The sequence below is a fragment of the Macrosteles quadrilineatus genome, unplaced genomic scaffold (genome assembly GCF_028750875.1).
Source record: "Macrosteles quadrilineatus isolate MER2022 unplaced genomic scaffold, UCM_ALF_1.0 Scaffold_1__1_contigs__length_201487025, whole genome shotgun sequence".
In the NCBI taxonomy this organism is placed as follows: Eukaryota; Metazoa; Arthropoda; class Insecta; order Hemiptera; family Cicadellidae; genus Macrosteles; species Macrosteles quadrilineatus.
Window position 1 is genome coordinate 185,687,818 of NW_026542594.1, and position 16,237 is coordinate 185,704,054.

The following is a 16,237-nucleotide window of genomic DNA, read 5'->3' on the forward strand; positions in this document are numbered from 1 at the left end:
TAGTACTCAGTTCCTTTACAAAATGATTACTATGTGTTCTTAAGCAGTTTATTCATTTATAGTGATCAGTGAAAGCAGTTTTCATATTTGTGGAATTTGCTATTACTAACAAATGATTATGGTATTTTCAGCTATAATACTCAGTTAAGTTTAAACGAGTAGGCTACTACTAAACTGATACCCGAGACGAGTCCTGGTACTGGATTGAAGGCTTAGCAGTACCAGTACTCAATAGTAGAAACGAGTACTCCAGTATCAGATACTTTTGGTTTTGAGTAACAGTTACACACGGGACTGGCGAGTATCCGATACAAAGTATCATATACTCCAGTCCCGACTCACCTCTAATTATAGCTCAGTGCTCTACACTGAACAGGCCGATAAGAAACCATGGTGCGACGTGGTGGCGCTACCAGACTGGTGTTGTTGAAAAATTTGCAACCCCCAGCCACCGCATTTCTGGTCGCGCGGCCAGACGCGCCACCAAAGCTCAAAGTAAATATGTCCCATTTAAATCAATGCTAATGTAACGTAGCCACCATGGTGGCCCAGTGTGAAGGGAGCCTTACTGAGTTGCCTCGCCTCGCCTCGTCTCGTCAGTCGTCGCCTGTTCACTCAGCCGTTTCGATTCGTGAATTCGAGTGAAGTCGAAGTCAGAAGTCACTAAATTAAAGTCAAGTCAGTCTCAGTCCGAGTCCAGAGCCCAGTCAGTGAGTAAGTTTAGTCGTAGTCGTCACTAACTTGTCAATCGGGCCGACATGGGCCGAGAATGTGTTTGTGTTTAGAGAGTTTACTACAGAGTTTAGAGATTGGAGGGTGAGGTCAGAGTAAGATGGCGAGTGTTGTGTGGTCATGTCCGTGTTGCCTTCGTTTTAAATTTAGTCCAGAAGAAATTGAACAACGTCATAGAAGTCAAGAAATCGATAAAATGTTAGAAAAGGACAAACACTTGTTCAGAAGACAAGTGAAACTTTTGTTACTTGGTGCTGGTGAAAGTGGGAAGTCGACGTTCCTGAAGCAGATGAGGATTATCCATGGAATTAAATTTGAACCTGAACTTGTCAAAGAATATCAACTTGTGATTTATCAGAATATTATGAGAGGTATGAAAGTGCTCGTTGACGCAAGAAACAAACTGAACATTCCTTGGGAAAACCCTCAAAACGCGGAGTGTGGCAATTGCATCCTTAATTTTGATAATGTTGCAGCGCTTGATACGAGACTTTTTATTAACTATTCTCCAACCTTATATAGTCTTTGGAGGGATTCTGGTATCCGTCGTGCATTTGAAAGGAGAAGAGAGTACCAGCTTAGTGATTCTGTGCAATATTTTCTTGACAATTTGGACAGGATATCCAGACTGGTAAGTTAAGATTTACTTTTCAGGTTATGTGTAGGCCTAAGGTTTTAGGAAGCTAACACTTTTCGTTGTCTGCAAGTTACTCTTGGGAAAACTTCTCCTTCTAGGCTACTAACACCCACTTGTCATAGTTGTAGGCCTGTGTTTAAAAATCACACTCCGAAGGCAAACTTGGTAAAACCGTTTGGCCTCAGGGTTGGTACAAGAGTAACTTAAGCAGCAACCTGAGCAACACGTAAACGACGGCAGTGGCTATGGCATAAGCGGTGAATTTTTGCCTGTTGTAGGTGTCACTGTAAAGCCGGGTTTACACGATGCCAATAGGCAAGCCAATTGTCATCACGTGGTTGCAGAATTGTCGTAGGCCAGGCACGTTAAACGAGAACCTGTTCACACTTCGCCAACACTTGCCCAGGCAATTTACCTTGTACCAGGGTAGGCCTACCTACTAACTGCCAAAAGACAAGACAGTGCTAAGTATTGGCCTCTACACAATTTACACGGCGTCAATTGTCACGACAACTGGGCTTTCGAGGGATGGAGGCCTCACTGGGCCCAGCTCATTGTCCTCAGTCTACTCTCAGAGACAACTGAATTTCGGGGCAATTGGCCTGAAGTGTTTAGACGAAGCCAGTAATTTCAAGCCAGTCAGTTGTCTCCTGACAATTGTCTCGCCAACTGGCATTGTGTAAACCCGGCTTAACTTAGTTTCATGATGGCAAAATGTGTAGACACGTAAGACCTATTGCATCTTTTTCTTTTACCTGGCAATTTACTGTTAAAGAAAAACATAATTAGTAAGTTAGAGGCATAGGAGACAATGGGGTCTTGTTAGAAGATAAAAATAGGTACGGTATTTAATTATGTAGGCCAAGAGCTTAGGGAAGAAAGCGATGATAAAAATAGGCATTTAATTCTGTAGATTAGGGAAGAAAGCAATAGGTTCGTTAAATACACAAGGAAGTCCATTACTAACTTTTAACTGCTGTATGCTACATTTTAAGCTGATTTAACTCAGATAAGTTAAGAAATAGAGGATTGAAAAGAGAAGGGCAGGTTTACGACAAAACTGGAGCATGAATCATATGAGTGGCGTTTTGGCAGTAGCCTAAATCAAATTTACACACAGACCTATGGGATACGATGTCAGATGCTCTTGCACTAGTAACTTATCGTCCCTGAGGCCTTTGAATGGCTCCCAACAACTTACTGCTATCTTTCCCATGGTAACCCCAAAATTACCAGGAACTTAGACCTACAGCTTAAGTAGGCCTAGATGTAACATACTTTAATACCAGTACTTTCTTATTAAATGGCGACCATACAAAGTAGATATTTTTAGCCAACTATGAATGGAGATGAGTGTAGGATGAGTGGCGCGATCTTGTAGTCTTGTTAGTGACTAAGGCCGACATTCCTTAGACACAGCTGTTAATTAATAGCCCATACAGCTAATGGCAACTAAGGGACCTACAGTTTATAGTGGTTTAGTGAAAAGAACTCATTTAAATAGGAAAAATACCTTAAATCAAGAGTCAAGAGTCAAGAGATTTATTGGTCTAAGAACACAAAATTTACAGTGCATACGACCTTGTCAAGTACAATAATTATTAAAATAATAAAATTAAATATCACAGATTTAGCCTATATGAATAACAATAACACAGCTACCTACAAAAACAATTACCGGTAACAGTATCACAGATTCAAACATCTTTCATAATACTCCTTAATACAGTAGGAAGGATTGTTGACTAGCAAAAGGTGAATGGCTTTTTTAAAACTAGGAAAAGGCAAATCTTATATCTAAAGGCAAATGGTTAAAAAGTCTAACACCTACACATGAATGGCTTCTTAAAGTTTTAGCTAACCTAGCTTGATCAATATGAACATTTCTACTACTTCTAGTGTTATAGGAATGGATGTCATTATTAAAAACAAGACTTAATAATGACATCCATTCCTGTAACACTAATAAAAATAAAAAAGTATAAAAAGTATATAAAAATAAAAGTCTTGAGGTTTCCACTAAATATTAGCCTATTGTTTAATTTATCAAACTTTGAAAAGTACCGTAATTAATAATTAATTGCTTGGAGAAAATAAAAATGAACCACTTTGGTTGAAAAGCCTAAAAGAATCTCTTTGTTTATTTGTCTCTTCATAGCAACCAAAATTCAATAAAACTCTTTAAAACATCTGTCAGCTGATAAATCTGTCAGCTCACTACAGGAGCCCCCTACGAAGACTGGAAGTCCATGGAGTTTTTGGAGGGTTCCAAAAAGTCACAAAAATAATAACCAATAACAAAAAAATAATAATAGGCTAATAACAGCAAGGACAAAGGCAATTTCCATCAAACTGAAATTAGATTCTTGAATGTCACTTTTCTTCCAGACTTTGTCGTATACAACTTTTGAAAATCCACATCTTTTGAAGTTTGAGATACAGTTGAGGGCTTAACTTCATCATTCTGAAGGACATAGGCCGGTTTAACTCTGTCAAGACTAACTTTCACATGAGAACCATTCACTTTTATTGTGATAGTTTTACTGTCTTTCTTGATCACTGGATGAGGTCCGGTGTATGGATGTCGTAAAGATTTTCTCATAGCATCCACTCTAAGAAAAACGTGCGAACATGTGTCCAAATCACGAAAAATGAAGCTTCGGTTAATGCCGTGTCTCTTGATATTTGTCTCTTCATAACCAAAATTCTATAAAACTCTTTAAAACATCTGTCAGCTCACTACAGTGGAATCCGAACCACATTTTTGCCTTGGTAGGCCTATATACAAACTGGTCTAATTATCAGGATAGTACTGCGGATAGTCGCAGTACTCACTCGTGCGGACGTTAATCCACAGCAGGGAGCACTGCATCCACAGTGCATGCCGGTACAAATTTAGGACCCAGACCCCAGCTTAAAAACACTTTCTGAAGTGTGAAATTGTGTAAAAAGTGTATAAAATTAAATAAGTTTTGGTGGATAATAATTGGGGGGAAAGGAAAAGCAATTCCAGTCCCAAATATTGACTGGAATTAAATAAAACCGACCCTAACAACAGTTCCTCCAAAATCTCAATACACCAATCTTACACAATTACACACTTCAAGAATGTTGGATTCACTACATCGATGTGAAAAATTCACAAGGAATATGCACTCGACATAATTTACTGCTGTCTCACTCAAAGTCAAAGATAACCAAAACCGGCACACGGAGAGCACCATGTCTTTAGCTCAACCAGCAACAGCAACTAGCCTACAACGAAAATTAAAATCACTTCGTCCAACAAATACATATTGATAGGTATCCACACATTTCACCAGGAATAACCCCGTTTTCTACATAATGTCCAAACGTGATTTTCCGACACAATCAGAATGAAAACTAAACACAAATTTGAGCTACGTCCTCCTTTGTCACTACTTCACTTTGAACTAACAACATGGAGTCATGGAGACGTTTCAAAACAAACAACTAGGTAACAACAAAACCACCAGCCAATCAGATTACTACACGAAAGAAATCATCTGCCAATCAGAAATCTGCACAATTACATCATCTGTTGATCTGTTTTACCACAAACCACAAACAATAGAAATGCAGTTGCAGAGACAGGTCACTGTACCACAATTACCTCTAGAATTCTCTCAATTTAACCTGAATTCCCACTATATTTCTTGTAAAATCCCGTTTTTAATAGCAAAGCACTGCAGTTAAGATTTCAACATGTAGATCTTATGAACACTCACTTGTTGAGAAAAAAATAATTGGTGATTATGAAATTATACCATAGATAAATCATACTCCATTATACTGTTCTAAACTAACCAAACCAACCAAACTTGCTGAATGATTTCCAGAGGAAAAAATAATGGTCATTATGAAATGAAACTGTTTTAAAGTAACCAAACCAACCAAACTTGCTGTAGGCTATGATTTCATGAGGAAAAAATAATTATTGATTATGAAAAGATCGTTTTTAATGAACTTGAATAAATAAAACTATCAATATTCAAACAAAAGAAGACTGAAAACTTAACTTCACGTTTTTAGAGGAAACTTAAGGATAGGCTATTCACACAAGTGATAGATGTTAGCCTATACCACTTTTTATTGACCTGTTTAAATATTTAAAGCCATTTTTTGACTAAATATATAGGATAAAATAAACAAACAACTTTATTTTTACTTTATTATTGTTTTTATTTGTGGTACAATACAATTCTGATGGTCTTCCTGTCTCTGCCGGCTCTGCTCGTCGTCGGCGGCAAAGGAAAGTACCCATTTATACAGACTAATTTCCCATTCTTGCTGGGTAATTAGTAATTACCTATAAATTACCCTTTTACCCGTCGAATTACCCTTTTCTCCCCATAATTAACCACATTTTATCTCCCCCACCCAAAACCCCGAATTCCCACCAGCCCCCTAGTGATTTAGGATTATTGTTTATATATTTAATTAAAAATAAAAGGTCTCGGTGCCAAAAAATTCTTTAATAAAGTTGGGTACTTTCCTGTTAAAGGGAACATTCATTATTATCGATGGTTTTTTTTCTCGATATATCGATATTAACAAATTGAAACATATCAGCTGACAACTACGATAAATATTGTTCATATAAATTGGTCTGTATCTCACCGAAAGGTTTTAAGTCAACAGTATGTGTGTTCAGGTTGGTTATGTTTTGGACACAGAGTAGGCCTAGGTTTACAGTAGGGTAGCCTCAGCAGCCTTAGGTTCTTATTGTTAAACATTTTTCGATATGTCAACAAATATTCTACATACTAGGTACGGTACTGAAGTATGCTAGAAAATAAGTCTAACAGCTAATTTTAGTAGGGTAGGTACCGACCTAGTTAGTGAAGTAGAATTTTTTTAGATTTTGAATATTATACGTTTAAAAGCTGTTAGTAGCTTACGGTATCCCCCTCTTAACCCTATCGAGCCTTGGTCAGATAACTACAAACGGTTAGCTCTAGGCTACAAACATGTCATAATAGCCTATTAGAATGTAAAGTGTAAGTGAGTGACAAATGACAATTTTTTTATTGCACATAACATCTGTTACATTTATTACAAACGTAATACCAATACACAGACAGGTACATTTTCAAGGTTTCTAATAAAAAAGGAATTCTAAATATATAAAAAACCTAAGATCTAGCTGGTAAAGTACCCCTACAAAAGCTACAGCATGGTGGAACTGTTTATGTTAGGAGAGGTTGATGAGAGAATGGGTGTCTGTTACCAGGAGTCGTTGAAAAATTCCTCAAGAGTGTAATATGCTTTTTCTACTAAAACTGTTTTGATTTTGGGGCAATTTGTAAGAGTTCTGATAATTGACTTTTGTTTTTTAAAAACTTTGTGGACATCTGTGGCTGTCCCCCATAATGTAATACCATAGCTTAAAATTTTACACATATGTGAGTAACTTTGTTAAACTCCATTGGTTTCAAGTTAAATATCCGGGGTACAGTACTGCACCATTAAGCTAAATTAGGCCTACTAAAATTCACTAAACGTAAAATTAATCTTCAATATTCTTGCATAAATTATCTCCAAAAATGGTTTCCTTCACATTTTGCTATTATTCAAACTTATGGTTAATAAGGTAGGCCTACCTAGCTACTAAAATTATGTCATGTCTATACGCTGATAGAGGGGTCAATTTACTTTATTTAAACATAAGTTACAGGCTAACACAATGAGAAAGTAAACAAGATGATTTTTTTTCTTCGGAACAGAAATAAATTTTTGCTTCATCATGACAAACACGTTTAAAATATGGAAGAATTGGGGAATGGGTATTTGGAATAGCCTAATTAGGTAGGCCTAAGTTACTAATTTTTTTTAAATTTTGAACAGTCAATAATTGATTGTCTTTTAATTGATCTTTCAATTATTGAAAGAGATACTTTTAGGTTGGGGAAAATTATTCATCATATCTAGGCTATGGCTATAGCAAACTATATTGTTGAAGCAAAAGGTCATTCGGTTATCAGTCAAAGTTGAAGGTCGTGTCATCACTAACAAATTGTACTCGAGATAAAAATAGTCAATACGGCAAGTCATTTAACCAGTTAATGCGACCTCTGCAATGATTGTTATTTAAAACAATTCTATTCGTATAGTCTCTCTCTATAAATGCAAAATGATCAGTATGTTCCATGATGATTAAAAGTATATAAGGTAGGGTACATAATAATGTGAGCTCATATTACAGTAGACCCCCTCTTAACTGACCCTAATGGGACCGGACTTAGGTCGGATAACTCAAAAGGTCGGTTAAAACGGGCAATCCCTAAAATCATAACATAATGAAGTGCTATTCATTTGGAATTATATAATCATTATTTTGAAGTCATTCTTGCATTAATTATAAAATAGACTTTACTCTTATCTCCTTTTTTTCGTATTGATAGAATAGTCACAAATAAACACAAAACACGGTTAAGTCAAATAGGCATACTTTTAGTGGAATAGATTATAGTACTAGGCAAGAGTCAATAACAATTCTTATTTTAATAACTTTAGTACTGTAATGTATTAATTGATGCTTTCCGAATCCATCGTAATACAGTACAGAACCTTTTGTCGAAATGAAAGATACAAGCAACCATTTTGTTCCATAGTGCAATTGAATTTTTAATCACATAGGCCTAATGAAACGTACTAATGGTCTGTATTAGTTTTGTCATTCTAATTTAGTTTTCGTTATTGTTTGCTATGTCTTTGAAATATCCTTTTTTTAATAAAATTAAACTTTGAGAGTCTACTGAAGAATATGTTTATAATATTACGTTTACTGGTGAAATTACCTGCTGTCAAGTGATCCTTGTGACCTTGAAAGGCAACCGGTTTCGATCCTCACGGGATCATCTTCAGGCGGACGTCATTGCTTTTCGTTATTGCAAACACGTTGTTTTTTTTATAAAACATTGAGATTAACAGTTTTACAACACTTAAAACACTTAACATAAAACACAAAAAATTACCAATAACTATTATGGTACCGATCGGTCGAGCGGCGGGCGACACGGAAGTTGAGTCTAGACTGACCGCTGTAACGACTATCCGCAGTGCTATCCTGATAATTAGACCAATTTGTATAAACCAAGGAAAAATGTGGTTCGGATTCCACTATAAACTGTGGGTTTCTAGGTTGCCATTAGCTGTATGGGCTATTAATTAATAGCTGTCTAAGGATAAAGTCGGCCTTAGTCACTAACAAGACTACAAGATCGCGCCACTCATCCTACACTCATCTACATTCATACTTGGCTTAAAATACCTACTTTGTATGGTCGCCATTTAATAAGAAAGTATAAAGTGTATGCCGGTGTTATTGTTTACTTGTCCCCTCCCCTAATCTTTCTTATCAGGTGCACACTTTTGTTTGTATCCATTTTCAACTATTTTTATTGCTGTGTCGAATATAATGCTAGACGCGATCCTTTATGCAGTGAAGAGTTAATATTTATTGTATAATTTTTCTTGTTTATATATTGATTTTGCTTAACATACCACTACTGTGCAAGGTTTATAAAACTCAGTTTCTTGTTTTAGGACTTCATCCCCAATAACAAGGACATTCTTCATGCACGGAAGGCAACCAAGGGAATCTCAGAGTTCGTGATTCCCATCAACAACATACCCTTCCGCTTTGTCGATGTCGGGGGACAACGGTCACAGCGCCAGAAATGGTTTCAGTGTTTCGATTCTGTTACGTCTATTCTCTTCCTTGTATCCTCTTCAGAATTTGATCAAGTCCTTGTTGAAGACAGGTATGTACGTTTCTGTTTTCTAGATATTTTTCTTGATTCTGGACCTCTACATGAATTATTGAATTATTGTACTTTTTAAAATATTTAATAGTCTCTATGTAATTTAAATGTGTGATGATGGTGCGAAACTGGACTAGTAGAGTGTAGTACCGTACTTATGTTTTAAATAAAAGCTTTGGTTCAAATCCGACTTGTCATTTTTGGCTATCTATAATCCATAGACCTATAACTGTTGTCCAATGAAAACTTGATGTCAAATCTCCCAATTTCTTTAGAGAACATTGATTTAGAGAAACACTTTTTAGTTTTTTAACAAACTATTTCTAGGATGTTGTTTCTTGCATTAATTTTTTTCAACAGATTAACAGGATCTTGTGATTTCAGAAAAACAAACCGTTTGGAAGAGTCTAAGAACATTTTTGACACAATCGTCAACAACCTGGTGTTCCGAGGAGTTTCTATAATCCTGTTTCTTAACAAAACCGACCTGTTGGCGGAGAAGCTTAAGGCAGGAGAGACAAACATTCGTTGGTTCTTCCCTCAGTTCTCGGGGAACGAGCGGAGTCTAGTCGATGTCCAGGAATTCCTCGTTGACTACTTCCGCTGTGTGAAACGGGACCCTCGGAAACCTCTCTTCCACCACTTCACAACAGCTGTGGACACGGAAAACATCAAAGTTGTATTCAACGCGGTCAAAGACACAATCCTGCACCGAAACTTAGAATCGTTAATGCTGCAATGACGTACTGACATGGTCAGGTAGCCTTTGACACAATTATCTATTTATCAGAGTCTAATTGTTATATTTATTTTTATACGCTACATTATTGTTATAACCGATTGTATACATGTATAAAATCTATAAATAACTGTATTATTTTTGTTAATTTTTTAAATGTTTGTAAATAGATGGATAACAATTGCTATTTTTCTACTTGATTCTAAGCTCGGCACTAACTTCGGGTTGTGCCTTAGGTAAATTCCTACTTAAGACATCCCTGTGATATTAGTGTTTTCAGGGTCTCGCCTTTCTGTGTGTCTGAATGTTTTAAAAGGTGCTTACTGCTTAGAGGAAAATATATAATGTGTAACATGTGATGTGTTACACTTACAAACTTAAATAATTATTAGTGTTTGATGATGTTTCATTTTGCCTAGTAAGGTTAGCCAAACATCATCATCAGCCGAAGTTTTGATTGAATTTGTACATATTTTTGATCTCTTACTAGCAATTTATTAATAATTATAAATTAAACTGGTCCACTTTAATATTTAACTGAGCTTGAAGTACACAAAATTGAAATTCATGTATCATTTCGTCCAATAAATACCATACTGAACTCTATTTGTTACTATTGTCCTCTTCATACATAAATTATTATGATTCTAACTTTAATACAGAGTGCTTCGCAGCTGTACAGAAAATGTTTCTAAACACAACTAAACCAAATAGGTGACCGTTTTTTTTTTTTACTATATTCCTCTCTTACTGTTTACTACCCAGAAGATTGAAATATTAACTTAATTTATAAGACTGACTTGTTCAAACACATTTCTGCATTATATAACTGCCTATTATCATATAACTCTTTGATTGTTGTAGTCAGTAACACATCTCACTCCATTCTAGACTCATACCGTACCTAAGTACTATATGTGCAAGCTGTCTTAAAGAATTGAAATGATTATTTAGGTTAAAATTCTCGCAGTTGTATCCCCATCTTATTTGTTGATCTAATAGTTGAATTTTGGTCAGTAAAAACAAAATTATAAATCCATTACATGCAGCTCCCATTTTGTATGAAGGTACTGTAATTTCTTTTCTCAATTAGTTAGTAAATACTGTAGGCCTACTCAATTTTACCCACAGTTGATTACAAACTGATCAGTTGTGAACATTTGATGTAAAACTTTCTCAATAATGTAAATTAAAGAAAAACATATGTGCCTTGGGAACAAATTATTGCTATGTTAACTTTATTAGGTGACGTTTTGTTTATCAAAACTGCTTTGATAACTAAACTATTTTTTATTTATAGGAATTCAACATGAATATCTAAACATTTTAATTTTATTTATTTCAACTATTTCAAATCAAATGTACAATTTTGATTCCATCCGCATTTCTCTTTTAAAGTGATATTCCATTGTATACTAAGAAACGTGAGTTGCTAGAAGTTGTGTCACTAGAAACACAAGATGCTTAATCTCTGGTGAGTCACTGGAATGGAGATAGTCTGATATGAAATGTGCATTGACCATGCGTGTCAAACTATTTACAAACCCTTGTGTTCATATCTCTGTTGATAAGCATTTTCGTACGCAAAATATTTTTTATATTTACCTCACAATTTCCAAATGCTGTATTTTATAGACTATCATAACCATTGCAATTTTTACGTTCTATTGGTTTTGTAAACCAGTTTTAATATGGGGGATAATTTTTCTGTTTTTATGCTAGCCAATATAGACAATTTTCAGAATTAGGTTAGGAAAGTTATCAAGATAAGTGCCTCCAACTCTAAAAAAACCCAGTTTGATCATATTGGGCTGTAAGGCCACTTAAATCAGTTAAAAAATCCAATTACTTCTCTTGTTTGACAGATTTTTCTTAATTTAGCCTCATGTAATTTTTAAAGTCAATGGACATAATGACTCCATTGGAGTTATGACTGATTTCTTCTAACATTTTAAAGTAAAGAGCGTTAAGTAATGAAAAGTCATGGCTTTAAGTTCAATAAAATACTCTACACACCCTGACTTAGATTTCACCACCGGGAGCATTAAGATTAAACATCTGGCCAATACAAAGATCAAAATGTATAGCCTAAAACCATGATTAAATGGATCCTTACATAATTATTTGCAGTTGAATCAAATTAAATGCCATTTTCTTGGTATAACAATTAAAAAAATTTTGACTCTAGGTTTTGTAGGAAACAATTGCCAAAATGTTTTTTATGTGTTTGACTAATTGAACTGTCGGTTGTAAAAGATCTTCAATCAATCAAAATCATTGTTATTTGACGAAAAATATAGTCCAATACTACCAACAAGGCCGAGGGCGGTAGCGGTCTTACAAGGCCCCTCATACAGAGGAATTTAAATATCACTAAATTTGTATTACCCCAAGATTTTTTATGGTACAAACCGCAATAACAAGTAAAGTGTAATTTCATAAAATTACTTTATTAAATTACTTAAGCACTTTGTTTTTTGTCCGCAAGTGTACTAACTCCCTTTTGTTCAAACCCCGGGAACCTTGACCTAGTCTGAATTTTAAAACGTCTGAATCGTTAGAGCTTGAAAAAGAATGAATGAATACATTTCAAAATCGTTCTCAGGGCCGATTTACCGAATAGGCACGATAGGCACGTGCCTAGGGCGCGAGGCAATTGGCTTTTTTGGGGGGCGCCAAAAAATTTGGAAAATAAACAAAAATTGGTGGTTGTTTGCATGCGATTGCGGTTAACTTCTGATAATCCCTCGCGGCCGTGTAGACATCGTAATCGTCTCCCGCGTTTGCGGCGAGATTCTTACTATTTTCCGCGGTCGGGTCGTTTAGACATAATTATCGTCTTCCATGATCGAGGCAATACATAAGCATATCCTACGGTCGTGAAGCTATTATCATCGTCTACCGCAAATGAGGCAAAATTCTGATCTTTTCCCGCGGTCGTAAGGACATTATCTTCGTCTTGCGCGATCGCGGTCAAATTCTGACCACCCCTCGCGGCCGTGAAGACATCATTATATCGTCCCCCGCGGTCGTGTGAACATATTAATCATCTCCCGTGATTGTGACAAAATGGTAATCATCTTCCTCGGTCTTGTGGATATCATCATCCTCTTCCGCAAATTAGGCAAATTACTGAACTTTTCCCGCGATCGTGTGGCCATTATCATCGTCTTCCGTGATCGCGGCAATATTCTGATCATCCCTCGCGGCCGTGTAGAAATCATTATTGTATCTCCCGCGGTCCTGTAGACATCGTAATCGTCTCCTGCGATTGTGGAAAAATTTTAATCATCCTCTGTGCACATATGGAGATCATTGTCTTCCGTTAATGAGGCAAAATTCTGATTTTTTCCCGCGGTCATTCATGTGGACATTATCATTGTCTTGCGCGATCGTGGCATAATTCCGATCGTCCCTCGCGGCCGTGTAAATCATTATTGTATCTCCCGCGGTCCTGTAGACATCGTAACCGTCTCCCGCGGTCGTGTATACATGGTAATCGTCTCCCGCGATTGCAGCAAAATGTTAATCATGTTCTGCAGTTGTGTGAAGATCATCATTGTCTTCCGCGATCGCGGTAAAATTCTTGCTGATTCGCGCGGTCGTGTAGACATTATCATCGTCTTCCGTGATCGTGGCAATATTCTGAATATCTCGCGGCCGAGTGAAGACATATTATCGTCTCCCGCGGTCACGGAAACTGTTGTCATAAGCGATCACTGTAATTTGAAAACTCCAGGTAGAAATACAAAATTCACACATAATTCCCGGTTCATAAAATTCCCGCATGATTCCCGGATTTCCCGGTCGGTGGACACCTTTATATATATATTGCAAAGGGGCGCTACTATTAGTTGTGCCTAGGGCGCTAATAGGGTCAAAAACGGGCCTGATCGTTCTTTGTGTTAGCAAAATTAGTATATTTCTGAGTTTAGTCATAAAGGAATAAAAAACTGCACTAGACGGTCATGTTATGTTGTCAGAGGTTCAAATCAAATAAATTAATTCATCACAAAAATTCACAATACAGAGGATGAATATTAGCAATGAATATGTGACATGTCGGTACAAATCATGTATTATAAATAGTTTACACATAATAAATATATACAAATATTAAGATTACAGTTGACGGGATAAAAATGAATTCATATCATAAGGACAAAGTGCAATCAGTTTTTCTGAAAGTTTCTTTTTAAAATTATTAAAGCTCAAAGACTGGTCTGTGAAATAAAAGGACAATTGGTTGTAGACTTGTATGTATTGATAATAAGGCCCATTGTGAAACAAAGCTAATCTGTGGTTTGGAATTGGTTCGATTTAGTTGTATTAGAACAAAGCTGCACATGTGTGGCTGACCAAAACAAAAACAGATTTAAAAATTATGGAGTCTACTGTACTTTATTTGTGTCTATAAATTTTTTTATCATCTTTTAATCTTACAAAATCTTTGTATCCATACCCTGTTGATTAGTTGTATTTCTCATCCTTAACCAATGATTACAAAAACGAGGGGAAAGTGATAATACTGTCTTCCAGTAAATGTAGTTTTTTTTCTTCATATTTGTCTGTACAATATGTTACACGCAATTGTTAGCACGCAGATGTTTAAATAATAGGTTTGGCAATAATTTAGGAAATGGTTTATGAAATGTCAAGTGCTTCCTTATTATGATAAAATTTTATATTAATTGCCTAAACAAATACTCCGCCAGATCTGTTAACTATACAATGTTAGTAGCTTGAAATACATTATATTGAATCTTTTATTGTTATCTAGACTACTATTTTTGTAAATAAAGGTGCTGAAAGCCGCCAAAGTGAAACACCAAAGTGGATTGTATATTTTGTATAAACTGACAAAAAGTTTATTCAACCAGCTTTTCAACTCTGAAACTTGTAACCTGCTCAATGGCTTTCTGAAAAGTTGTACTTTTTTATATTTTTGTCACTAAACAGCAATAAGTATGCTTAAGGAAGTAACTGTACAAACTAATCAAATTTGAATGTATTGATTTGTTACACATCATAACTTTTTTTAATACTCCCAACTTAAGTTAAAAACGTGGTTATATTTTTAATTATTTAACATTCCAAATTTTGGGTTTTTTCAATTAACTACAGAAGAGACTGATTTTTCCATCTTGTGTCAAAATTTGTGAACACAATCTCAGTCTTCTAAAAAAAAATCTAAAACATAAATACAGTAAAACCCCTCTTATACGATCCTAAAGGGACCGGACACGGGTCGGATAATTCAAAAGGTTGATTAAAAACGGGCAATCCCTAAAACACCTCTAAAAATGAAGTGCTATTCATTTGAAATTATATGATCATTATTTATAAGTTATGTGTGCATTATTTACAAAATAAACTACACTTATCTCCTTTTTTCCTTAAGACAATAGACAAGTTACAAATAAACTCAAAAAGTCCAATGCTTTCAGTGGCATTATTACAATCCTAGGCAAGTGTCAAAAAATTTTATTTTAATACCTTCAGTAATTGATGCTTTCCAAATCTATCATAATACAATAAAGAACTTGTTGAAATTAAAGATACATGCAACCATTTAGTTACAAGACATGATGTGCAATATTTTTTAGGGTATATACAAAATAATGTATTCTTAGTAACATCCTGTAGAGTTCAGCGTATTATTCCCATCGCTGAGCGTGGGAGCTGAAATGTCGCGATTCCTAAAAAGCGGCTGATAAACCGAACTGCCATCAAAAGTTATAACAAACTTTTGTAAACTGTTATATTTAACGAGCAAGGACGGATAATCCAATTATCGTTTAATGCGAGGTCGATTAAGAGGGGTTATACTGTATGCTTTTTTCTTTTTTGCTTGGATGTATATTTTGTTGAATAGAAAAATGTTGTAAAATATATAATATTTTGTATTTTTTCATAAGTTTTTACTCAGATTTATATTATACACAAGTTTTGTATACGTATGTAAAATTGTTGAAATAAAATTCATTTTACAAACTTATTTTTGTGTTCTTTATTTAATGTGAAATTTTTGAACTCGCTCACCTAGAATTTTTATAGCAATGGACATTGCACCATTTTGTTTAGGGTTTAAAGGGCTAAAACATATTACAGGTTGATCTTAAAATATTGATGATTTATTTGGAAGTTGCTACAGGTACATAGTTGACGTATTGTGTGATTTTCTCTGGATGTTTGCAGCACATGTAGCTAATAGCGGGTCAAGCCTGCTAATTGAATTAGCAATCTGAGAGTGGCAGTCTTCTAGGAACTGTATATGTAAGGCCTAGATACAACTAAACTAGTACCTTCAGTTAAATATGAGTGATAACAGCGAAGGGTTGT

The 16,237-nt window shown here is 35.4% G+C and overlaps 1 protein-coding gene across 1 annotated transcript; it reads left to right on the forward strand.

Moving 5' to 3' along the window:
• The first annotated feature begins 722 nt into the window (after positions 1-722).
• On the forward strand, positions 723-12,637 carry LOC128991671 (guanine nucleotide-binding protein subunit alpha homolog). Its single transcript, XM_054414768.1, has 3 exons — positions 723-1,363; positions 8,939-9,156; positions 9,541-12,637. The coding sequence occupies exons 1-3, from the start codon at positions 833-835 to the stop codon at positions 9,896-9,898; spliced, it is 1,107 nt and encodes a 368-aa protein (XP_054270743.1). The 5' UTR covers positions 723-832; the 3' UTR covers positions 9,899-12,637.
• Positions 12,638-16,237: the final 3,600 nt, after the last annotated feature.

Excerpts from the sequence above, each read along its gene's own strand:
- LOC128991671 (XM_054414768.1), top strand. The coding sequence starts at position 833 with ATGGCGAGTGTTGTGTGGTCATGTCCGTGTTGCCTTCGTTTTAAATTT. Across the intron at positions 1,364-8,938 it reads TGGACAGGATATCCAGACTG|GACTTCATCCCCAATAACAA; the intron begins GTAAGTTAAGAT and ends TTCTTGTTTTAG. Across the intron at positions 9,157-9,540 it reads CAAGTCCTTGTTGAAGACAG|AAAAACAAACCGTTTGGAAG; the intron begins GTATGTACGTTT and ends TTGTGATTTCAG.